The 26,730-nt window shown below is 37.6% G+C and overlaps 1 protein-coding gene across 1 annotated transcript; it reads left to right on the top strand.

The window, feature by feature from the left end:
- The first annotated feature begins 6,705 nt into the window (after positions 1–6,705).
- LOC139720620 (uncharacterized) lies at positions 6,706–22,145 on the top strand. The gene is made up of 9 exons (XM_071631977.1): positions 6,706–7,184; positions 7,685–8,000; positions 14,141–14,356; positions 14,634–14,717; positions 16,013–16,288; positions 19,315–19,536; positions 20,390–20,452; positions 21,229–21,291; positions 22,037–22,145. The coding sequence occupies exons 2-9, from the start codon at positions 7,979–7,981 to the stop codon at positions 22,102–22,104; spliced, it is 1,014 nt and encodes a 337-aa protein (XP_071488078.1). The 5' UTR covers positions 6,706–7,184; positions 7,685–7,978; the 3' UTR covers positions 22,105–22,145.
- Positions 22,146–26,730: the final 4,585 nt, after the last annotated feature.

Here is a 26,730-nt window from a genome sequence, read left to right as displayed (position 1 = left end):
TTTTGTTATGCTTGAAATGTTGAATTGTCCTTTCGCATTTTCTGCTCTCCCTGTTGTTCGCTTCAAGTTGCCAATGTATACACAAGTACTGCAAAAAACTTGTCCAGTTACAGGCACTTTGTGGTTTTTACCAATACATGATACTGAATGCTGTTGTGCGGAGAGCAACAATAATACATTGTTCAAGCGTAAACAGGAAATAGGGAGTATTATTGCAATTAATTAACACATTGCTCTACATCGACGTAAATGAGCGCTAAACTGATTATTGTTTTAGTAGTAGCCGTGATAAAAGAAATTACGGGAGTACGTACTCGAGCAGAATTCGAATCTACCATCTCCTGACAGTACTGCCTGATCTGCGGACAGGCGTCATCTCCTCTAGACCACGAAGCTTCCGCCGGACAGCAAGTATTGGTTTTATTCCTTGCAGAAAGCAGCGGGTACTGGGTAATTATTTAAATTTATTAAATTCTTCCGTCGAAATGTTTTCCGAGCAACTGATTGACAAATTGCCCTACATCGGCTGTTGATCAATTCAGTGCTTACTTACGTCGATGTAGGGCAATTTGTCAATCAGTTGCAATTAAAACATCTCGACGGAAGAATTTCATGAATTTGGATAAGAGAGTGATACTTGTTATATCATATTGTCTATATCATATTGTATGCTAAATACTAAATAAATCGAAAAACAAAGGGAAGCCCTCTTCATGACGTGATAAGACAGCATGTAAGACTTGCTACATGATCAGTCTATAGTAAACTCAATGACAGAAAAATGATTGCGGAATTACATAACTTGATACATTTTTTCATTTATATCCGGAAATTTTGTTCAAATGCTGAAATAAATTTTCATAGAAAACTTTCCAAGAACTTAGCATAGTATGATAGATAAATGATTTCCATATTAAAGTCGAAATAGTTTTCATGGGTCACGTAAGACTACACAGAAACGAATGTTATCGTCTCTTGTTCTCCATTACGACAAATTTGGTGATTTTATCATTGTTTCCTAATGGAAAGCGTTAGTAGGTAATACATGTAACGTCAACACCAACCCTGCCTGGCTATCAGTGTCTTCATATCTTAAAAGTTAAATTCGTTGTGTAAGTAAATAAAGTCTGTTTATGGGCGGAAGTAGCCTTCCGCAAAAGCACCCCTCCCCCTTAAAGCCTGTCCAGGTTTAATCGATCACGGCAGTTTAGACTCCATTTTCAAAACCTTGAAAACTGAAACCAACGAAGCGGCATTTACTGTCAGTCAGTCTGAGGATTGATCATAAAAGAAATATATGATTAAAGGCAATCGGTCGTCGCAGGCGATTCGCAGCTGAGTAGAAAAGCACGACAAGCTGCTCCTCCCGTTATTGTACCCCCGTACGTACCGAATGCCGAACACGACGCTACGCAGCGCACCAGCGAAAACCAGATGGGGCACGAGAGCCGTGCGAGCCGTCCACTGTAATTTCAACATGGACGCCCGAATACCTACCGAATGGGGCCGAATGGGTGCACGCACAAAACCGCACAACAGCCATGCGCATGAAAATCTCTCCTACGGGTCCCCGTCGCGACACAACAGTAGTAGAGCTGTGTGGTGTACGTACGTACGTATCTGGCTGCAGTCTCTGTTTATTTGCACTATGGTGCCAATTTCAGCAATCTAAGCAATAATATTTTAAAATGTCTGAAAATATTATATAACGATATTTTAAATCATTCATATATTACGTTGTTTAATATTTGGTATTTATAAATATGCTTTGATGAAGAAATATTAAAACTCTAAACTTCATGTATAGCAAGTTGCAATGCTCATGGCCATATGGCGGGTTGTTTTGATCTCATTGGCAATTGTCTGCTGCGTCAGCTGTGTTACAGTATGTTGGGCCGGATCGGAACATAACAAAGTTGGTATAAAGTCGTCGGTACTGGTATGTCAATATCAATAATGTGTGTGGTATGCGTGTACTGTTTCGGATTAGCCTTGGCTTTGGTTTAGTAATGAAACCTCACAATGGAGATCAAAACAGCCGTCCAACTCTAGTAAAACGTATCTACTTGTTTGACGCTATCGACGAGTGGAGAACGCAGAGAGACGTGTTCTTAGCATGCTTAGGACAGGGAGGTTTCCTCTCACCTCCCTGCTTAGGACAAGTAAGAGACCAGTGGCAGAGGGGGAAGCTTCAGCGTCAGCGTGCCGATGAAAAATTTGCTTTCCACTGGCTGGAGTTGCATGAACAGTTTTGCAGGAATTTAGAATGTGCAAATTCGTGTTACGGCATGCACGGTGGAATTGTAATGCCACGGCTTACGCCAATCAAGCAACCCCAGCTGACCAAGTCAACAACTTCAAGGAATCCAGATCCAGATGATGTGTAAGTAACGTTAACAACTAGAAGTCTATTACATGAATCAATGATTGAAGTGGAATGACTTTTTCTAATCTATCTTTAACTGCTAGGGCCTTTGCGTTTCATCGACAAGTAGGCCTATTTTTCTATGTATAATTCCGCGAAAAACTTCTCTAAGTTCTCATTTATGTCAAATTATGATAACGCCGTAATCGAAATGACATTTGCTGGGTCAGTTTATCGCTTCTTAAAAACTGACCCAGCAGTAGACAGCAAATGTTATTAGTCAGGGAATCGCAAGTAGTGGTAAGTTTTTTGTCATCACAGTATTGAGAATTTAAAGTATTTCATGTGCAAATGTAGAATCTAGATAGATACAGAGAGGTCACTTTCCTGAGCAGCTAGCGTCAACAATCCAGGTTAAATTTTGCATAGCCAGATTTCATGGCTGCGATTCAAATACTGTTTGTCCCCATTGATTTAACTGTATAGCAAAGTCTCCTCTTTCATCATATTTAGGGGCCCTACATTTTAAGTTTGGTTAAGGAATTTTGATAAAGATTGTAATTTTCATAAGCTTGGCAAAAGTTTCAGGCATCTATGTTGCATTTATAGTCAAACTTCCAATGCATTTGGTCCAATAATTTGAAACCAAATTCAAGTGATCCAGTGAAGTGTACATCTTTTCATGTGAATTTCTACAAGTATGTTGAAATGTAAATTCTGAAGAAAAAAAAATTGATCCTTTACAGTTGAAATTCGTTAAAGTTTGGTTACACTGACAGTGTCAGGTCAGTGGTAGTAACTACAGAGTTACAGTAGTGTACGTACAATACCCTTGTACGTGAAAGTTACAGTTTTATTTACCTTCACATCTTCATATAGGAGTGTCTAATAGGGATGTTGATTGGTGTGGAAGTTGTTGATGAACAACAGTTCATAAGAATCCATTGTTTTAATTCTAATACAGATATTGGTCATACAGTAGGTCAAGGGGCAATATGAACCTATCAGTTTGTAACATGCTAATATGTACAGGTATGAGCTTCATCAAGTACGATTAATTGGTATCCGTGGCACATCCCTTATTTGTTGATCAAAGGTACGCCTCTGATTGGTATTTATCAGTGTTATGTAGAAAGCTAACCCATTACAATGACTTTGCGATGTTACACTGAGTTGACTATGGACAAAGGTCTACAGTCCGCGATTTTCATTAATTTGTAGGGCATTTTTCACACATAACCTGAAATACTGATACCTGTGATAGGTTTATTTATAATGGTTATCCTTCACACTGTATTGTTGAGACAATAGTGTTCTGTTTGTTTGTGTAAGAGGGAGATAGACAATAATTTCTTTACTCTCTAAAAAAAATCGAGTGAAAATTTTCACTCTAAAAAGAGTGAATACAAAAAAGAGTGAATTTCGAGTGAAATTGGAGTGAATTTTGAGTGAAAATGCTCATTTTCACTCATTTTGGAGTGACGTCAGGGATCACTCGAAGATTTTTGAGTGATCCCTGACGTCACTCCAAAATGAGTGAAAATGAGCATTTTCACTCAAAATTCACTCCAATTTCACTCAAAATTCACTCTTTTTTGTATTCACTCTTTATAGAGTGAAAATTTTCACTCGATTTTTTTTAGAGAGTATGCTCCTGTCTGAAGAAGGCATTACATCTTATTTGTCATGTACTTATCTATGAGTTTTAATGTTCACTTTGTGTGTGTGTGTGTGTGTTTTTTTAAGATTATTCACACCAGGCTAAGCTGACAGAACTATAATTGTGAGTTTACCTAGTCAAATGAAAGGGTTTCGGCATTGCTTCTTACATATAGTATATTCCAGGCAGGTGATACAACGCTCACCTTCTTCATATTAGTTAGTAAAACAATGAAGAGTGCAAAAATACTGCATAAATGTGCAGTGCAACTGTGGCCGTTGGCCGTTGGCCCTGCACGGGCGCAGTCGCTCCCCGTCCTGAATTTATGTACACACGCCAGGGCAAGTACATGATACAGGCAGGGTCTCCGACCCAATCGTCCGCGTTCAGAATAGACAACTCGGCGGTAATATCCGCTACCCATGACGATGTGTCATCGTCCATGATGGCCACCCTATCTATTATAATGTGGTCTGCACTCACTAATCTGATCTGATCTGATGATTAGATTACAGTATAGTTGACGAGTGACGATGATCGACGATGCGATGAAGAGAATGCGTAGTCGTACAAAGTATACGCAGCTAGCTACTAGCTCATGCGAACATCACACAGTACATACAGTATACCATACATTCAACTCACATTACACAAAACGTACTGTCCCGCGCTCAGCAAGCGATCGCGAGCAATCGAGATACTATAGCGCGATACATTGCTTTAGGGATGTCTTGCGCACACACACATTTCGCTTCGTAGCAACTTCGGAAGCGAGTTTACGTGCTGCCGCCCGCGGCTGAAATATGTCCATGTATCCTCGCGACTGGGTGTCTTTAACAAATGATGATAGCGGGCAAAATCGTCATTGAGTAGATCGAAACTTTACAATATAGAGAAGAGGTGCTTCAGAGCTAGTGTACTTGACAACGTTAGCAATCTGGAAATATCCACGAATGAATAGACGCATACAAATCCAATTTGTTTAAGACGTTTGAATTGATCAATGGATATCGCACGAAAGTTTACATGGAAAAAGCAATCATATAAAGGAATAAAAAAAGTAAAAAAGCCAAACGCAAAACAGAAAAAAAAAGAAATTCGGAAGGCGATGGAGTGAAACCTCCCTTCATGTTCACAAGTTGACGAATGATAGAGTAGTATCAAAGAGAATAGTGTAAGTTTCATTAGAATTCAGTGTGGAACAAAATCATGAAATTGGAATATAGTACGTGCTTTCATGATTCAGTGATGTCGATTGCATATATATATATAAAGTCGCCAGACATGGATTTTTAGGTAGGGGCAGATTCTGGAAGAGCAGACTCTAAGCTTTGAAATGATGCATAACTCATTTCAAATGAACTTCCTTAACCTACCTAAAAATGGAAAGAAAGCACATACTCTGCAAAAGTGGGAACTGAGGAAAGAGGCTCTAAATTACAGGGTCTATTCAATCGCTTAATCTTTCACCAAGCCGGTCTAGCTGTGCGATGAAAGGGACAAAATACAGGATGTCAACCACCGGAGTACCAACAATGAAGGGATTATCAAATTAAACTGAAGTTGAGCATGTTCTATTTACACATTCTGTCCATGATTAATGCCAACTTACAACACAATAGCATTACTTTTCAAAAGTTATTAGACTTGAAAGTGAAGAGTGCACAAAGGATTTCAAGAAATTAAAAGGGGCCTCCAAAACATTCCTGATCATTCTACACTCTCTCCCAAAATGGGGTTGTAGAAAAACTACTGAAAACACACTGTCCCATTCGTGTTATGATCCCAAACTAAAGAATATTGTAGAAGAAAGATAGCTCTTTCAGAAAATATGAAAAACTCAAGATTGAATTAGTTGACCCATTTTTCCTGTTTTGAGTCCTTACGTAAAATCAAGGGGTGCGACTTTTTATTTGTTTAGTGGTGCACGGTCTCATATACATGTACATATGTATGAGATATACATTAATATATTCGAATGAAAATGAAAGAAGTGTACTTGGTGTTTGTGATCAACCTGTTGTGGAGTTGCAAAACCTCAACAGCTATTTTTTATGGAGGAGGGGCTTTGTATACAAATCATGTGAGAAGCTAAAACGTTATGATTATTGAATTATGTCAGCACGTAATTGGATTTGAACAGTTATTGAGTGTAGGCCCATAAATACATGAAAGACATAGCCACAACATACAGACACTCTAAGATAGATAGACAGACACACACATACATACACACACACACACAGACACACACACTCAAAATGAGGCAGAATCAGTATCGTTTTCAGCGACAAATGCCAAAATACCTTGGAAAATGAGGTAGTAAGTTTATTCAATGATCCATATACTGCCTCGTCCGCTTTCCAAATATGCATAGATTTTACCTTTGATATACAAGTTCAAGGGTTAGTGGCAATGAGAACAATTTAATTTTTATATGAGAACCGAAACATTGTACCATAATTGGGGGACTTAGAGATGTCGATGTGAATCACCTATGCTGGTTGTCGTTAGACAAAATTATAAAAAAGTCTTCAACAAAGCACAAATACAGACAAGAGGGTATAAAGCAATTAATCAAAATAAAGAGACAGCATTGATATGGAAGTGTTCAAACTAATCATGTATATTCTGACATGGTTTCTAAAGGTCTAAATTGTCTTCATGTGCCACCACTATCTTCAAGCCGTTGGAAATTAAACAAAATCAATCACGTACAGATTCGTAGTTTCATACACCCACACACAGCTGCTCAAGAGTTGCCAAGTAGATGCGCACGCAAGCTTGGTGGCCTTTTCTCAACTGACATCAACAGGCAGACTTATCAGCTTTGAGAATTCTGAACTTTCCCACATGCACTGGACAAGTTCTATTTGATCTTCACCCACACAATATCGAGACTTGGCATATGATTTCACGTTTTTACACCTGGAAATAAAGCGAAGTTTCCTAATTTTGGCGGAGGTGTTGTTCCTCATCTAGCAAATCTAGTTGGAGTCACCGTTTAATGCTACTGCTAAAGAGGGACTGATGAAGAATTTATTATCATTTATGTCACCTAAAATTGATGAAGAATGTCTTTTGTCGTATTGTTCGTTGCCTGTTTCTTGCTCTACCAGCCTTTGCTCACTTCCTCAACTTCGGAAAGCAACATGACGCGTAAGTATTTTTTTTTTCTTTTCAATTTTTGTTTAAACAGATATTCTCCAACAGATCATTCACACTTCTTGCTTCTTACCTTTTTACTTATTTGCTGAGGCACACATGCATTTGTGAGAAAACACGCGCACACATACACACAAAAAGCTAAAAAATCTAGTTCCGATATTTCATTCGCTATTTTGCTTCATATTTGCGGTAATTAAAGCACTGATGTGTCCTATACGTTAACCTTCTATTTAATTGAATAATATTGATGCTTTGTTTGATGATTATACTAGTGTCCCTGTCGACTCTTGATATTCGGTACAGAAAATAAAGCGACGAACACTGAAAGAAAAACAATAATTTCTTTGCACACAATGTCTACAAATGGCACAGTACTAATGATTTATGAATGCTTAATGATATCGATCTTTTTTTTTCTCTCTAAACCGGATACAATATATTAACGTTTACTTGCAAGTATGCCTTTGCACTACTTTTCTGTCCTCCTGCAGATTTTACTCTAAACTGCTCGGAGAAGCCACTAGACCTGGACATATGGTGTAATACAGCATACAACGCCAACAATAGTTGGGTTATACAAGCTCCTCTAGGACGGCGATTTCTCATAGAAATTAAATCCATCAATAATGGATTTATGGGATTCGATATACTGGATGTAATATCAAACAGGACGTTTCAAACTCTGATTAAGCAAGGCGAGTTGCCGCACCCCGTTGTATCGCTGGCGCATGAGACAAAACTAAGTTTATGGAAACATATATAGGCCTGGTGCAGCGAATTTCAAAATGAACGTGAAGTGTTTAGAGGGTAAGTATCAATTTCCTCGTATAAAATCAGTATCAGTGTTTATATTATGACGAGCTTGCTTCCAAAAGGCGCTAAATCCATCATATTTAATGGATTTAGCTCCTTTTAGAAGCAAGCTCTTCATATTTGTTCTTTTGCTTTTTCCCTAAACAACGTGCAATTTTTTTTCTTATCTAAGTTTCTTGCCGCAAAATAGATGCATTTATATGTGTTAACAATTTAATAGAAAACACAATGGCTCGTATAAAAGAGCGTGTAAAAGCCACAATGTCACCAAACCTCAATTTTTACACCAAAATATTCACAGTAATCTTGTTCAGAACAGCAGACAGCAAAACCCGGTGACTTTAAATGAGATTGCACTATATGATAGGTTTCCAAGTTTTAGCAATAAAAACATCTAAAAAATTGTTAGCAGTTTAGCCACGCTTACGGACGTGAGATTCTTATCAATGTAGGGTTTCATGTTTAGATCTTCCGTGATTAATCGTGGTATTTACACTTTCCACGTTTCCAGCCAGAATATTAGCGGTTTTTTTTTTTATTCTCAATCGCTTCACTTGTTACCTATCGCACAAGCAAATTATCCTACCCGTCTGACAAAAAATTAGAAACCACGTTATCAGAGAAACAATTTGTAGCCTTCTGTGGAAACTCCCGAATGGTGTCAGTTGGTAAAAGCTTTTGAAGCGATGCATCATCTGTTTGTGGTTTTGTTGTGGTAATTGTCCTGAAAACGGTAGTATTGCAAAGAAAAAGATAACAGTAAACATTGACGCATCTTCTTTTTCTGAAAGATTAGAAATACCTCGATAAACCCTCATGTCAATTGCTGTGCATTCATACTAAATCAACATCTTCACTGAATGACTAGCGCTCGTATGGCAAGCCTTTTTTACATTTAATGTTAATTTCTGATAGGCCCTATCACAAATTCCATTTTGTGATATCAAAAAATCAAGAATTAAATTTGTGATATCACAAATTCCCGTAAGTGTAGCACATGAACTTAATTTGTGATATCAAGAAATCGTATTTGTGATATCACAAAATCCATTCTTGATATCACAAATTCAATTTGTGATATCAGAAATTCGAATTTGTGATATCTAAAATTCAATTTGAGATATCACTAAATGAATTTGTGATATCTGAAATTCGAATTCTTGATATCAAAAATAGGTTTCACGTGAAAAACCAATGGTAATTCGTGATATCACAAAATGATTTTTTGATATCACAAATTCGAATTTGTGATATCACGAAATAAATTTGTGATATCACGAATTTGAATTTGTGATATCAAGAATTCTTATTTGGGATATCACAAATGCGAATTTCTGATATCACAAATTCCATTTTGTGATATCACGAATTGAATTATTGATATCACAAATTCGAATATGTGATATTAGTAATTCACAGGGAATTCGAGCGTTAGTTTTGCGCTGAAATTCAACTGTGAATTCGAGCGTTAGTTGAGCGCAGAAATACACGGGGAATTCGAGCGTTAGTTCAGTGCAGTAAATCCCTGTGAATTCGAGCGTTAGTTGAGCGCAGAAATACAAAGTGAACTCGAGAGTTAGTTTTGCGCTGAAATTAAACTGTGAATTCGAGCGTTAGTTGAGAGCAGAAATACACAGGGAATTCGAGCGTTAGTTCAGTGCAATAAATCCCTGTGAATTCGAGCGTTAGTTGAGCGCAGAAATACAAAGTGAATTCGATAGTTAGTTTTGCGCTGAAATTCACCTGTGAATTCGAGCGTTAGTTGAGCGCTGAAATAAACAGGGAGTTCGAGCGTCAGTTCAGTGCAGAAAATCGCTGTGAATTCGAGCATTAGTTTAGCGCAGAAATACAAAGGGAATTCGAGCGTTAGTTTTGCGCTGGAATTCAACTGTGAATTCGAGCATTTTTTTTTTTTTTTTTTTAGCGCAGAAATACACAGGGAATTGGAACATTACTTTTCAGCTGATATTCAGATGGAATGTATACTACTGCTAACTTTGTTTTAGAACAATGTTCAAAATAAAAATAACTATATATGAGAGATTTACACATCCATCATTCCCTAAATGATCATCAAGGTATATTCAATGAATTATTGATACAAATCAATTGTTTTGCAACATGTTATCATGAATTCAATGATACTATGTTCACTTAGGGCCTACATTTAATTCATCTTTTTGGACCCCAAATTGTCATCTGTTACTACATTATTGTTAATTATGATACATTTTTCATGTGGTAATCCCCTTTACAGTAAGACTCTTCCACCAAATCGATGATAATTATGTGTGGTTGTATGTGTATGTGTGTTATAAAAGCATACCATGTGTTTGTATTGCGGACGACCGACCGAGGGCAATCACCCCTCTGGTCTGTGTATGTCAGCAGCGGAGAATAAGATAGAGAGACTGTGAGTCATGCAGGGTGCGAGAGGGAGTCGTAAACTTGCCAAATGTCCACCACTGGTGTCGGTTGGTGGTCACATAAAGCAACGTGTTTCTCCTAAAGACATTTTCTCACTCCTCAAAATCAGTCCTCCAGAACAAAGGGGTGTATCCATTAAGACCAATATGTGTTGGGTGTACAGTTTGCCTGCCCCAATATGTTTATGATTTTGTAAAATAATTTAAAGTGTAATTCATTATAGGCAGGTTTATTCAGCAGAACCAAAACCGGGGAGAACAAAACTGGAATGCACAAGCCCAAAAGTCTTCAGACCAGAGCAAGAAGAGTGAAGATATCCAGATCTTATGAGGAGTTTATGCAGCAGTATGCATGGCAAACAAACAGTTAGAATTTGTAGTAAGAAAAAAACAGTGGTACGAAGGACTTCAATTTTGTTAATCTGCGCAATGAGAAATTTCTCTTATTAACTCGGAGGAGTAACAGGGGGGGGGGGGGGGTCGCGAGAGAGTATCTTTCACGTGGCAGAGTAAAGAGAAACGCAAATAAAAGTTGTAAGTCAACCAGTCTCTGCCAAATCAGCGGCGAGAAATGGAGAAAAATAAGAATATGATAATATGTGACCTTAAAGTAATTGACAACATATCAATAATGGCATTTAAGATATGTTGCTAAACGATTTATTTTTTTCGATTTTTTTAAAACCAATTCCTAATCACTTTAAATGAAGACTCTTCATTTAGGTTTTTTTGTAACTATATTATACTATGTAAAGATAACACCTGAAATTCCATAGGAATATCTGCGCTAAACTAATGCTCGAATTCACAATGTATTTCTGCGCTCAACGAACGCTCGAATTCACAGTTGAATTTCAGCGCAAAACGAATGCTCGAATTCCCTGTGTATTTCTGCGCTCAACTAACGCTCGAATTCACAGTTGAATTTCAGCGCAAAACTAATGCTCGAATTCCCTGTGTATTTCTGCGCTCAACTAACGCTCGAATTCACAGTTGAATTTCAGCGCAAAACTAATGCTCGAATTCCCTATGTATTTCTGCGCTCAACTAACGCTCGAATTCACAGTTGAATTTCAGCGCAAAACTAATGCTCGAATTCCCTGTGTATTTCTGCGCTCAACTAACGCTCGAATTCACAGCTGAATTTCAGCGCAAAACTAATGCTCGAATTCCCTGTGTATTTCTGCGCTCAACTAACGCTCGAATTCACAGTTGAATTTCTGCGCAAAACTACTGCTCGAATTCCCTGTGTATTTCTGCTCTCAACTAACGCTTGAATTCACAGTTGAATTTCAGCGCAAAACTAATGATCGAATTCCGTGTGTATTTCTGCGCTCAACTAACGCTCTAATTCCCGTTGGTTTTCTGCACTGAACTTAAGCTCGAATTCCCTGTGTATTTCTGCCCTCAACTAACGCTAGAATTTACGGTTGAATTTGAGCGCAAAACTAATGCTCGAAATCAAATGATTTCTTTGCGAAAGATATGTGCTGAAATTCCATGTAAATTAATGATATCACAAATTGGAATTAGTGATATCACAAAATGTATTTCTTGATATCAAGAATGATTCGTGATATCTCGAATTGAATTCGTGATATCACGAATTGAATTTGTGATATCACTAATTCGATTTCGTGATATCAAAAATTGGTTTTACGTGATAAACCAATGGGTATTTGTGATATCAAAAATTGAATTTGTGATATCAGAAATTCGAATTTTTGATATCACGAAAGGGAATTCGTGATATCAGAAAATCTTTTTAAAAAGTAATTTGGCTTGCCATACGCTTGTACTTATTCCCCCTTTAGATTATGTAAATCAGGTGTCGACATGGACAATTTGTGAAAAGAAACACTTCATTGTAAACTGTTTATCACTATTTTCCCAGCAGTCTGATCTGAATTAACACATGTTTGTTTTGGGTTATTTTTGTTAATACGCATCTTTATTCTACAGAAAGGGAAGGAGTGGCTTCGTGTGATCAAGTCTTCCACCCCTCAAAAAAAAAAAATAATACAGTGTAATGATAGACGATGAAGACACAACTCATATTTGAAATAATATGAAATAAGCTCTTCAAAGTCTTCAATTGGGTCTATCTAGAAAAGCCTCGATCTTTATAAATCACAGAAGACAAACGATCTCACATTACAAACACAAACGAGGTATTAATGCCGATAAAGGCGTCAATCCATCTCGCGAGTTAGCGTAACTGAACTTCTAAACTTCTAAAAAAAAAAATAATCCTTCAAGGGGGATCCATTCTTTTTACAGGCTCTGAAAGGGACAAAAGAGAATGGCTAAATATAATAAAATATGTATTGTTTTAACACTGAGCGAAAATTACTGACCTCATGTATGTATTGGATATCATATCAAGTACAGTGTGGATTTGTTTTCGAGAAGAATGTATTTCAGCAAATTTGAAATACATTAATGTATGATATGGATAGGAGTGGACCAGTATCTCTGAATGACAGCACAAGACACCTGTTTGCAGCAAGATTAAGCATTATGAAGAAAAAAAAATTCTTGTCTGCATGAAAGATAGCTCCTGAACAAATTATCATCGTTGCTTACGGCGAAGGTCTTGGAGAGGTCAAAGAAAATCTCAAATGTGTGATAAGCATCATAGATTGTTATCTTATTGGGGACAATAAAGAATGCTTGGGTTGTGGATCGGTTTTGGTGGAAGCAAAACTGTACACCATAAACTATATTCCACTTATTTAGGACACAATTAGGTCGTGAACAACTACCCCTCCCCCAACCGCAGAATCTTCGAGAATAACGTTGATAGGGATATGGGCGAAAGTTGTCCAGTTGACAGGGGTTGCTTTTTACTTAGTTCAATCATTGTTTGCTATCTTTACAGTTATCTTTAAGTGGAAATGCAATTTCAAATCATAAATCAAAAGTATGTATCTGTCTCGACATTCCTCAATAAACGTTGTGATTCCGCCGTAGCCTTGACTCTTCAGATTTCTTTTCAGATTATTAATTATGTCAATAACTTGGGTTCCAATTTTAGCGAAACAACATCAGATGTTGTTATTATTGTATCATTATTATTTTTTGGAAAGATTTCGAATGAGATAAATTGAATAAATATAGTGAGGTCCACTATGCGAAAACAATCATAGAATGGGCTATATGAGGTTGTTTAGAACCAGTTTCCAAGGCGATAATTATGTATATGAGCTCTTCCCTCTCCCCTTTGTATCACAATTTATCCGACTAGAAGCATACGGAACCCGAATTAATCAAGATGCAATGATGCCACTTTGTAAGTTAAAGCAAAACCAAAATCATTTCAAATCATTATTTTTTTTTTAGAAAGATAATTACAAGGCATTTTCTTCATCATTTGGCGTTTAGGCGAATAAAAGTTAATTCGACATTCTGTATCATTTTTTCTTTAATCTTGAATTTTTGTCTTTCTTCTTTTCCTTCTTCTTTCCTTCTTCTGTTTTCTTGTTTATTATCTATATCAGAAGACGTTGATATCTCTATTTTCATTGGCAATTCATTTCTCAAGAACGTTGTTCTCTATCATATATTTGCATTTACCCAAAATAATCTTCATGAATCCATCGTGTCGTGTACTGTATTTGGGGTGTTGTTGTGAAAAGGAGAAATGAATTCAATTCCAAAAATCACAGATGAAACTTTATGGTCACCTATATTTTATTCAATTTCAAGAAATACCATCCGTAAAGCTGGTTGGCGAACCCTCTCCTCTGGATGGCTTAGTGGTCCTGGAGTCAGACCGGTATATTTGTATTGATGGTTTTACCGTCGAAGCTGCTAATTTAGTCTGCAGAGAGCTCGGCTTCCCAGCGGTAAAAGACTATACGGCGCAAATCATTCCAAATACAGCAACATCGGACTGGACTCAATGGCTTTCATATTCTACAGGTACGCCTAACTGTGATATTCTGCGTAAAGATTAAAAACGAAATGTATCTTAAATGTTTACACATTGATTCGTGAAGAAACAGACGAATATACAAAATTGAATTTGCACGTAAGGTTCGGAATATTTGAGTAACATTCTCGAGATAGGTCATTGCTGCGAATTTCCCCTGACCCAACTTCCGTTCCCCTCGGCGTGACAGAATTTACGGAGATATGATAAACGTTTATTCACGCCGTGGCTAATGTCTTCACTGATTTTCGATACATTAATGCACAGGTTGTCAGCGTGCAAGAGTAAAGGACTGTCTATTAAACAAAACTGAGTGTGAGTGGAACAAGGCTGTGAGACTCAGATGCCAAGGTGAGATTGAACATGAAAAGTTGTAGCGATTTATCAGTTTATCATGTATGTATGATGCATATTATATCATCTCTTCCTTTTTTTTTTTTGGGGGGGGGGGGAGGGGGTTCGGAAGTATAATGTTTGTGGGTTTGTATATTTGACGTGTTCCCATCTTGCTCTTATGAAGTATTAGACATAAAAGCCAAGACAAGATGGTAAATACGATAAGATGACTGAAAGTATATAAAGACATTGAATACTTGTAGAAACAGAAAGATGAATAGCTTGTCAGAAATGGATTGATTTTTTAACATAATAGGAAGACTTTTGTCGACTTTATAAAGCACGTCATAATCACGTGTTGCTTTGAAAGGACGTTAAATGTGCATTTATCCATTACCGTTCTAGATGATTGACTGCATCTAAGTTACAAAACCGACTGTCCGAATACTGGTGTTTATCTGTTTGTTTACTTTTCTGTTTCTGTGATATGACGAACGAATAATTATAATGTTTTTATACATAACATATTCATCGGATAGTGCGTTTGCACGTGTATGCAAATCCTTTCTTGTTGTGGTGGTGGTGCCTTCTATTGTTTGTAATTTTCATGTGTCACTGTTTGTGTACTTTATCATGGACATGAGATACTGTGATAGCTTTAGACTTTTTACGAAAAATAAACAATTATACGAGACATATTAGGTTCGTGTAATGTTACGTCCAAAACCTAACATCTTTCAACCTTTAACTTTTTAGAATAAGGACACTTTCATGTGTGGTCCAATTAAATACCATACAGCTATTAAACAGAACATCTTGATTTCGTCTACCTCACCTATTGTAGTCTATAGTACATAACTGAACCTGGAATGATATTAGGTTCATTCACAAGGTTTGAAGTGATTGTAGTTATATCCGCTTAAGATCAGCGTGTGAAAATTCTTATCGTTAAGACTCTCACTCTCAGCTTGTCATTTGTGAGATATCCCCCTCCTACATCCATGTCCTGACAATGTTGTAAAGCTCTTCCGGCTTCTCAGATTATTCCGTTCAAAATGTTAGGTCTGTCATGTATGTACATAATATGTATACTGTCTCAAACTAATGGTTATTGGTCAGCGTGAAGGCACGGTTCGTGGTGTTAAGATAAATGGATTTTTTTTTTTTTTAATATTTGAACAATCGGGATTTTTAAAAATGATTTATTTTGAATTGTGTCAGCAGTAGAATGTCAAAAGTGTGGATCAATAACCATTCAGCGAATAGGAATCACCTGAAGATTTTAACAATCACATACTGTATGAACTCAGAACCAGGATTTCTTGGATGCTACCGGGACAATCGTCACTCCTTTCAGGCTTTGTATGTTTCTGGATTTCACGTTCAATCTGACGAAGAGTGCGTGTCTACCTGCAGACGAAAATCGGAAAACCATGACATTGCTATTGTCAATGAAAGGACCTGCACATGTTATCAATCAGAAGCGTTTACCAACTTTATTTCTGGCGTGAGCAGTGCTCCTTATTGGACACCTGAAACCATCGGAGAACTTAAACCAGATCCGCAAATCCATTGTTTGTTTAACCGTGAGTATCAAAAAACGTGTGTCCTATAGAGGAAGAAAATGTTCCTATTTTCATTATTCTCTCTATAACAGCGTGTGTGTGTGTGTGTGTGTGTGTGTAATAATAATAATAATAAATAATAATAATACATACAATTTCTATAGCGCCGTTCTCCACTTTGATTAAATGCTTAAGGCGCTTTACAATTGTACATCAAAGCAAACAGATTGAAAATACAAGTACATCACAGTAATAGAAGAAGGATGAAGAAGCAGAAAAAAAAGGCATGAAAGTCTGTCTTCAAAAGACACTGGTCTTCAAAATGCACTGCTAAACAGATAGGATTTTAAATTACTCCTGAAAGATGTTATAGAGCTTGAGTCTTTCAGCTCACGAGGAAGTGAATTCCACAGTGTTGGTCCAGCGTGAGCGAAAGCTCGTTCCCCCCAAGATTTCCTAGAAAACGGAATATGTAAGAGACCTGAAGTTGAGGATCGAAGAGTTCGTGAAGGTTGGTATTGACGAAACAAACAAACATTGTAATCAGGAGCTGTTCCCTCAATAACATGACAAACCAAAAGAAGTATCTTAAACCGAATACGCTCCTGTACAGGCAACCAATGAAGACTCTTCAGGATAGGCGTGATATGACTGCGTTTACTTGACAAAGAAACAATACGTGCAGCGGCATTTTGTAGCTTTTGTAATTGGGCAATTTGCGAGTTTGGTAGATTGAAAAACAAACCATTACCGAAATCAAGGCGTGAAGAAATAAGTGCATGAACAAGTTTTTCCGTGGCAGAGCGAGTCAAATACTTGCGAATAAAACCAATATTGCGCAATTGATAACGGACTGATTTAAAAATGTTGGTGATTTGATCGGACATAGCCATGTGAGAGTCAAACATAACACCCAGATTGCGACATGACTTTGACAGAGGAATATCACTACCTACAATCGAAATACAATTAATATCCAACTTATTGAAGTGAGATTTAGAACCAAAAAGGATAAATTCACACTTGCTGTGGTTTAGAAACAATGAGTTAGACCTCATCCAAGCATCAATATCAATGATGCAATTTTCTAGACAGCGCAGTGCATGAGATGCTTGGATTTGATGTGGTGGAAAAGATACAAAAACTTGTATGTCGTCTGCATATAGATGATACCGAACAGAATGCCTTTGAAATATTTTCCGCAGACCGATCAAATAGATAGAAAAAAGGGTGGGCCTGCCAACAGAGCCTTGAGGTACACCACAGCCTAATGGCTTTGAAGACGATGTGACACCATTCAAAAGAACAGACTGTGAATGGTGTGATAGGTATGATTTAAACCATTCGAGAGCTTGTCCCTGGATACCCAAACTTCTAAGTGTATTGACAAGAATTCTGTGATCTACAGTGTCGAAGGCCGAAGACAGATCCAACAAAACCATTGCTGTGACGGATCCGGAATCCATTTCCCTTAAAATATAACTAGAAACATTTATCAGAAGGGTCTCCACACTATGGTGAGGGCGATAAGCCGACTGTAAAGGATCGAATAGACCATGTTCCAGCATATAGTCTGAGAGTCTCGAAAACATAACTCTCTCCAAAATCTTGAACAAAAATGAAAGATTGCATACAGGACGACAACTTGTAAATGATTCCTTATCCAATGAAGGTTTTTTTCAGCAAAGGACGGATCAGACCTTTCTTTAAAGATAAGGGTACGGTAGCTTGCTCGATACTGAGGTTAACAATTTGAGAAAAGTGTAGTTTTCAGACTTTGTATTACCCCTCTGATTTATCACAGTTTCTGGGATGGGTATGACACGGAAAAATGATACATTATAATCATAAGTTAAGCCCCTTTTACACTTTCAAGGATTGCTTCACGGATGACCACGGATCGTCATCCTTGGTGTTTCGGCATGCAAATTGTCGATTTTCCTCTCAATGCCGGTGTGAATGCGATCACAACTGGGTGTCTACACGGATAAGTACAGAAGCTACATGGACAAGTACGGTGCCTACACGGACAGACAAGGAATGAACGCTGACCGACAGCGGAAACGATACGGAGCTAGCACGGATATCAAGGAAGAGCACGGATGTAAATGAGTCCCTTCGCGGTCTTTACACGGATATCCCAAAAAAGTTGACACATGACATTTGCTTTTGATTTTTCATACTTTATCATTTTAGGGCGACTTCCAGAGCTAAGTAACAAGCACCGTGACCAGAAAATCTACAGCAGCCTACATACGCCTCTGCTTGTCGAATTATAACGTCATATATCTTTTTTTTTTGTTGTTGCAAAATCTCATTTTGCGGGAACATCGTAACATAAACAAAGCAAAACAAAATAAGACGAATCAAAAGACCAAAAAAAAAAAAGGCAAGAAGATGTGTGTGGGTGACTGAAGCTTCTTTTGCGACAACTACAACGTATAGGCCTACTAACAGTAAGAGGAGTTGATGGCTGTAGGGCCTGCTGATGAGGAAAGATGTGAGCATATTTCATAGACTTTCTGAGCTTGTATTGGCAAAATACACGAATTTCTCATCCCGGATGGAGCCGATGCTAATACGGACGTCCCGATGTCTTCACGGAGGTAACACGGAGTAGCCAGTGCCTACAAGGAAGGAATACGGATGCAGCACGGAGTAGACGGTGCCAACAAGGAAGAGTTCGTATTGATTAACATCCGTGATTTCCGGGATGAAAAGTTAAGCAAGCTTAATTTTTTTTTCCGCGGACATGCCGGATGATCAAGGATAATGCCGGATGACTTCACGGAGTCAACACGGTCATGCCGGAAACAGTACGGATGATCCCGGATCGACGATCCGTGGTCATCCGTGATGCAATTCGTGAAAGTGTAAAAGGGGCTTAAGAGTCAACAATTGTGACGGTTGCGACAGAAGAGGTAAGTTTACCATATTTAATATACATGTATTTTCTTTCTATTGCTTTGATATTTAAACTCTTTTTTTTCTTCTTTTTTTATAATAATTTTTTTTTCTTCACAAATTTTCTCCTTTATACTTGAAAGTTTCTGTCGGGTTTTGTGAGCATCCCGGCCCTGTGTCCGATGGTTGTTGGGACTCTAATATCACGAGCTTTGGATCCAAGATGACTCTTACCTGTGGCGAAGGGTTCATAATAAGCGGCAGTGCGACATTGCAGTGCGTGAGACTACCTGGCTGGTCGACTTACTTCCCGGTTTGGAACGCGTCAGTCCCGTATTGCCGGGCAGTCGACAATGCAACAAACGGTCTGTCGTGCTAATTTAGTACATCTTAATGTAACCAACGCAAACTTTTTTTTTTGGTTTATATATTAGAATAGAGAAATGAGACATGACATGTCTTTTTTTTTTAAATTCAAGTTCCATATTCCACATTCCATATTCAGGTTTCATATTCCATTTGATTTCGCAGTAAAATATGTATAACACAACATTCAATTTTAGACATAATTTCACAAATGTATAAGGACATGTAATAAAATGATGTGTAAATATGAGGAACCTACTAAAAAGCAATGCTTGTAGGATGTAGGTTCCAAAGAAATAATATAAGCGTTTAGTATAACATGCTAATTACGAAAGATGACGGAACACAAGCGAAAATCGGTATGTCGAGATTATAATAAACTCTACGGAATGTACAAAATAGTTTATGATATTTAAGGTAAAACTCAGGGATTCAATGCTCCATAAAATTGCACTATTGGTCAAAGAAATGTGGTCAAATGAATTCAAATGAAGTCACCCGAGCGGGGCATCATTGCGAATAAGAACAGATATATCAAAATGGTCACAGCAAGTAACTATAAATAAGATTAAAAAAAAAATGGCTTTAGATTTTGCTTAAAGGAACTTAGAGAACTTGATTGCAGCCGAACAGAATCTAACTCATTCCAGAAAGAAGGACCGGTAGAAGTAATTGTCTTAAGGGCTAGAACTGTACGAACGGGGGAAAAGTGATATGATCCACTTTGTCTTATAGGGTAATTATGAGTTTAAATTCCAATACTTTGTCAGAGTTATTCTTCTGCTTCTGATTGCACTTGTTCCATTTGTCGTGTTAATACAGGTTTGCGTATTTGTGTGAATTTTGTAACAGATAACGCGTGTCACGATGCCAATATCAGCACAACCTCATCACTGATTACAGACGGTACTTCAAGTGAGTATTAAAACGTGCACACTTTGTATGTTATAACATTATGTACTAGTATTCACGTAAATTAGCATTCGTGTTGTATTCATGTTGTATGTGATGTGAGTTGATAGGTTCGAATCAACAACAGTGTAATCCTATCCTTTTTTGGTTTGTGTGATTTTTGTGTTAATGTTTATATAAGTCAAAACGGGGGGGGGGGGGGCTTCGGTATCTTTATGACAAGAGTCGATTTATGCACTGTTGTACTCTGTGATGCCCCGGACTCCTTGCGTAATCAATTTAACCATCTTTTCTTCTTATTTTGCAATGTTTTGGAAGCCCCCGCAGGTATGACTGACATAATTTGTGACCGTGCACCTCAAAACGAACATAAATTCATGGCTGGCGACTTTTTGTTTGTTTTGAGGTGCAGGGTCACATTTGTAGTATTCATAACCGAATAAATCTACAGTGGGTGCGTGTGCTAGCAGGTTACCATCGTCTCTCACAACACCATGTCAACCTCTTTCCCTCTAATCATGGCAATAAGTGATTTGTGGATATGTGGTATCGAACGACATTATGTTGTTTGCCGCCATCATCAGCCAGAAGCACTTGGAACAGAGAACCAACTTTTTTATGGTTTGATTTGCAAAAGTAGAGGGGTATAGAGGCCCATTTATCATTTCGCTGTATATTTCATGGAAACGTGTAGACTAAATGAGTATAAAACCCAGAACGATGAGTTATCTTGAGCGTGTGCACTTCCTACTCCCCTGTTGTCTACTTTTGAATAATAGACGAGATTCAGACCACTGAACAATGGACGGCTTTACAAGAAACAGTGGACACAGCTTTTCCAGGTGAGCTTCGTTGTGTAATTTAATCGGTCATCATGTAGATTTGTCCGAAACCCTGAAGAAGATGTGTAATGTGTCGAATACTAGTACTATTAAAGGTTGTTGGAGGAGGGTATCGCAAGAACGAGGTGATTTGCTTTATATGCAATAAATTCGCCCTTTCGACAAATTCCTCCGTTTCAAATCCTTCGTCTTTTTTTAAAGGATCAATCATTTTCAAATTTTAGTTACATGTTACAATAATATTGTATCTTCAATATATTTCTTTCACCCCAAGAAGTTGAACGGAAGAGCCATATTGTTTAACAAAATTGTGTCCCTTGGCCGTTCTTTTACCGTTGTTACGCTGGTATGATTATGGACATTATGAGATTATAATCTAAACAACTTTAAAACCTGGAGCTTAGGAATAAAAATGTGGGAAATTCAATGCCTGAATGTTGATCAAACATTTCAGATGACTTGTTTCTCTATTCAATAAGGAAAGGTTTCTTCACATCGACATAAAAGGAACACAATATAAATCACCTGCACGTCATACTGTCTCAGTGCTCGCACCTCATTTATTCCTTACTGTCCACAGGCCTGTGTGTGAAATCTGTGCATGTTTGACTCATTGGCATAGAACGGATTAAAAGAAATTTGAACCCCCACCCCCTCCTAAAAAAGGGAAGAAATGCTAAGAAGGTCATAGCATGTTTCTAAGCATCTAATCATTGATGACGAATTATTTGATGAATTCTGTCAGTTTCTGGAGACCTGGAGACAAAATATACTGCACTGACCATTGGATCCCTGTCAGTCTCGCTGCCTTAGCACTTGCCATTTCATTTATCGCTTGGTGCAAACATCGCTGGAAAAAGTGAGTGATAGCACATTCTTTTCTCTTCGTTATCTTTGTGTGTTTACCTCATATGAATGAATGAATGAATGACTGAATATATATATATATATATATATACATATATATATGTAATATATACATTGTATATATATATATATACATTATATATATATATTGTCTATATATATATATATATATATATAAAGAGTTTGTTCGCACAAACCGATAAGTCCTTTTTGTTCAATTCGTTACACTCTGTTGGCATAGAACGCGAATGTCGTAGAGATCATTATGTGACCGTGCACCTCAAAACGAACATAAAGTCGCACACACTGATTTTGCGTGAGGACTGAAAATAAGTGAAATGGGTAAACCTAGCCGAACTTGACTTTTTCATATTTTCTGAAAGAGCGGGTCTTCTTTTACATTATGCTAAAATTTGGTATCATAAAACGGGCAATAAATTGTGTTTTTTGAGCAGTTTATCTCGAACATTTTTGGTAGAATAGTGTGATTAGGTGTGTCTTTAGAATCCCCTTTTCATTTCTGAAAAACCTGTCCACACTCTTCACTTTCAACTGTAATAACTTTTGAAAGGATAGTGCTACTGCTTTGAAAGTTGACATTAATTATAGACAGAATGTGTTAATGAGGCATGCTTAATTTCAGTTTAATCTGATAATCCCTTCATTGTTGTTACTCTGTTGGTTTTACTTCCTGTTTTTTGTCCCATTCATCGCACAGCCAGCACGGTTGGTAAAGATTAAGCGCTTGAATAGACATTGTACTTCAGAGCCTCTTTTCTCAGTTCACACTTTTCCTGAGTTTGTGCTTTCTTTCCAATACGTAATAGAAGGTTTAATTTGTAGAAATCTACACAAAGGGACAATTTGAAATTTTGTACTCTTCAATGTGTTTTGCGGCAAAAACCGATAAGTATATACACTGCTCGCAGTATAAAATCGGGGCGTTGCAAGTCTTCTCAAGTTTTTAGCAATGCTCATGAAGTTTAGCACACACACATTGGTTTTGGATGGAGATGTGCAAGACATTGTATTTTTTTCGAATGTATTGGAAACTGCGTTGCCAAGGTGAGGGCATATTATGACCATAAATCACTGAATAGCGTTTTTGGTAATCGAGGTACTTCCGCATGTTTCGAGCAATGATCATGAAATCTGGCGCGCACATTGGCCTTTGGTAAATGTACAAATCACATTCTTTCATGGCTCAAAAACTGCGTTTCCATGGTAACAGCATATTACGGCGATTGATCGGGAAAATATTAGGGATCGAAAAAGTTCCTCCTTTTTCAAAGCAAAATGCTTACGAAGCGTGGCACACAAATATTAGTGTCGGGATGAAGACGTGCAAGACATTTTTCGAATGTGTTAGAAACTGCGTTGCCATGATAACAACACATTATGGTAATAATGATAATCATGTAAACGGCACATCATGACAATAAATCGGGAAAAATATTGTGGATCGCAGAACCTCCTTATTTTCTCAAGCAAATGCTCACGAACTTTGGTACACACACATTGGTGTGGTCAATGGTGGTGGTGAAGACGTTTTTTGAATGTGTTGGAAACTGCGTTGCTATGGTTACCAAATATCATGAAAATGAACCAGGACAAATATTTGGATCAAAGTACTAACTCGTGTTTTGTAGCAATGCTCATGCAATTCGGCACACATGCTGTTCTTTGGAACAAGGGAAGCAGGACACCATGTTTCGAATGTGTGGAAACTGCGTTGGCATAGCAACGGCATATTTCATTTATTGCGCTCCCGTTTCGTTCTGGGTTGGACGAAAGCTGGGTAGCCTCTAGAAGATTAGTGTCATGCACGATTGCTTAGATCAGCACGCAGTAGTCGCGACGCTGGCGCTGCAGCCTGCACGCTTTTAGCGGAGTCCTTATCCTGCGTGTATGTAGTCCAACATAGTTACTGTACAGCATGCATAACGCAGCATAATCAATTAAATCACCTGACACATATACGAAATGCTGATTGGTTAATGTGGACTTACCAGCTTTTGCAACAAAACGACAAGTGGACTTATCGGTTTTTGCCGCAAAACATTGATTTTAGACTGAAATAATCCGAGTTATATTGCGTTTTGTTATAAACTGATTATATCTTCAGATTGGTCTCACAATACCTTAAACCACGGTATACGTCGATTAATTTTCATGAAAATGACTTGATAATTCGGTTTGCGAACAAACTCTTCATATTGCTTATTTACCTTGCAATCCATCATGTATTCTAATTTTTGACATATTGTAGACACTCAAACTAATGAAGAAATATCTCGTACTGTTTCCCAGCGCTGCCTCAAACACAACAGTTTTTCGATGAAAAAAGAAATCAAACAATCTTTCAATGCCTTAAAGTTACCACAGAAAGTAAAAGTACTTCATGTTTCCTACATTTGCAGTATGAAAATTTGTTCAGAAATCTGCGTAAAAAAACCCAAACAAATGTTGATTATTTTTTCAAAGTTGTTCCACACAAATCTGTGTTTAGATTTTATTACAACGACATATATTCCCCCAAACCTTTCATCTCGTATCATTTCTTTTTACTCAACAGAAACGTAGGCACCTAGAAAATTCAAATAAATTGAGTACCCAGCCATTGCATTCTATCAATACCGACGCGCTGCATCGCGCTTTGTCGGAACATCTTGGCAACAAAACTAATCAGGAGGACGTGCATCACATCTGCCAGAACCGCACAGAGGTAGTCACCTTGGATTATATTGTTGAATATAGCAGTTCGTTACTTTCGAACGGAAACTCCATAGAGTACTCCCTGGTTTTTATACCGAGGAATATACATGGCTTTTGAAATAACGAATTTCTTTCGCAGCAAGTGTTTATATTAACTATTTTTTCTATAAGCAAAGTTAACTCTTAATTGATGTTCAAAAAGAATAAACGTATGCAATTTTAGAAAACTCTACTTTGAATCAATCACACTTTTTGTTACAAATCTACCAGAAATTTTGATTTTTTTTCGTGCTTGGTTTTCCAGGTAAAATTGTCACTCCAATATCACGTGCTTCTGCCTTTCTCTGATACAGTGCATGGCACTGATATTTTATTACATATGTAGTTATGTAGGCAGAAGCCTCGTGATGCCATGTATTCGTTTATTCAGGACGAAAAAATCTCATATCAGTTTACCATGATGAATACAAGTTGTTGTTTTTTTTCAAAACACATTTGCGCATCTCTAGAAATAAATGTAAAAAGTTTAATGTCAGCGAAAGAAACACCAAGCATTAACATGCTACCCTCTACTCTTTTATTGTCCCTTGATAGGAATCACACTCTTGAAGGGCAAGTGGTCAGCGATCTACTGAACACAATTTCGCGACCTCTCAGTGGACGTCATTACCTCACCGAGATAGACATCACATCTAATGTCAAGAAAGAGCTATACATGGACATGACAGGAAATGTGAAGAAAAAGGAAGATGTCAAATTTGTTCAATATAGGAGCTTCGCTACAACTGAAAACGACATTGATGAAAACGGTTACATGCTTTCCAACGTTGGTCAACGCAGACCTATGAGTTGCGAACAGGAAAAGACTATCTACATGAACAATGCCATATCATTTGGATCAGAGATCAACAGAGATGTGTCCATCCAGTTCAGACCGGCAGATAGCGCTGTTAGATGTGAGGTCTCTGAACGGTCAGTTTACGAAGATATTTTATCAACTTCCAACCAATCCGCACCCTTAAGAGAACCACAGCATGGTCACGAGTACGCTACTATCGAGAGAAATGAGAAACGTGTCCCTTTTGCGATAGATCTAAATTCTCTTTATTCTGTGACAATATACTCCAGCAAGCAAAGGGAAGAGCGCGAGTTGGATGAAAATGGTTATCTTGTTCTTGAAGCATGTGCTGGTGAAATCGCCGGAGATCAGTATGTGGAGATGGACAAAGAGGTACTCACCACAGCATCTTTATATGAAGATATTCTTTTCCCCCAGAACAAATCTCCATAGCCAAAATAATTCCAAAGGCTAACTTATGTAAATTGCAATGTATAGAAAAGCATTGTTGTGCTGAATCAAATGTGTTTTGTGTTCACCCATGCACATGTGCAATGTCTGAAATGCAGAATGAAATACTACTACTACTACTACTACTGATAATAATAATGATATTAATAATAATGATAATCGATTGAAACCTAGAAATTTAGAGATGCTTCGATTCCGAACTGTGATTGAATATGGAATAAGGTGACAAACGCTGGAAAGTGTTATACGTCATTGATTCCCCTAACTCGTGGGGAAAACGACAATTTGAAAAGGCTAGCTATTTATAGTTGCTGCGCCTCCTTTTTTCAGTGTGGTCCATGAAGAGAAGTTTCCATAGCATTTAGAAGATCTGTTCTCATCATAATTGGGGAACACACTTACAAATGCCCTCATCTCCCTGTGAAAACACTGTGGAAACTCAAGATTAGCGCAATCGATGTGTCTTTGAAGTAAAAATATTCTAAAGAAGTAATCTTTATACGCAATACAGATTCTTTTCCCCTATATAGTGTAATTATGTATGCATC

Source organism: Diadema antillarum, unplaced genomic scaffold, assembly GCF_040938485.1.
Source record: "Diadema antillarum isolate AM-2024a unplaced genomic scaffold, OU_Dant_1.0 scf00000131, whole genome shotgun sequence".
In the NCBI taxonomy this organism is placed as follows: Eukaryota; Metazoa; Echinodermata; class Echinoidea; order Diadematoida; family Diadematidae; genus Diadema; species Diadema antillarum.
The sequence above is the reverse complement of the archived record's forward strand: the minus strand, read 5'-3'. Positions and strand labels throughout refer to the sequence as shown.

Excerpts from the sequence above, each read along its gene's own strand:
- LOC139720620 (XM_071631977.1), top strand. The coding sequence starts at position 7,979 with ATGAACGTGAAGTGTTTAGAGG. Across the intron at positions 8,001-14,140 it reads GAACGTGAAGTGTTTAGAGG|AAATACCATCCGTAAAGCTG; the intron begins GTAAGTATCAAT and ends TTCAATTTCAAG. Across the intron at positions 21,292-22,036 it reads AGTGGACACAGCTTTTCCAG|TTTCTGGAGACCTGGAGACA; the intron begins GTGAGCTTCGTT and ends GAATTCTGTCAG.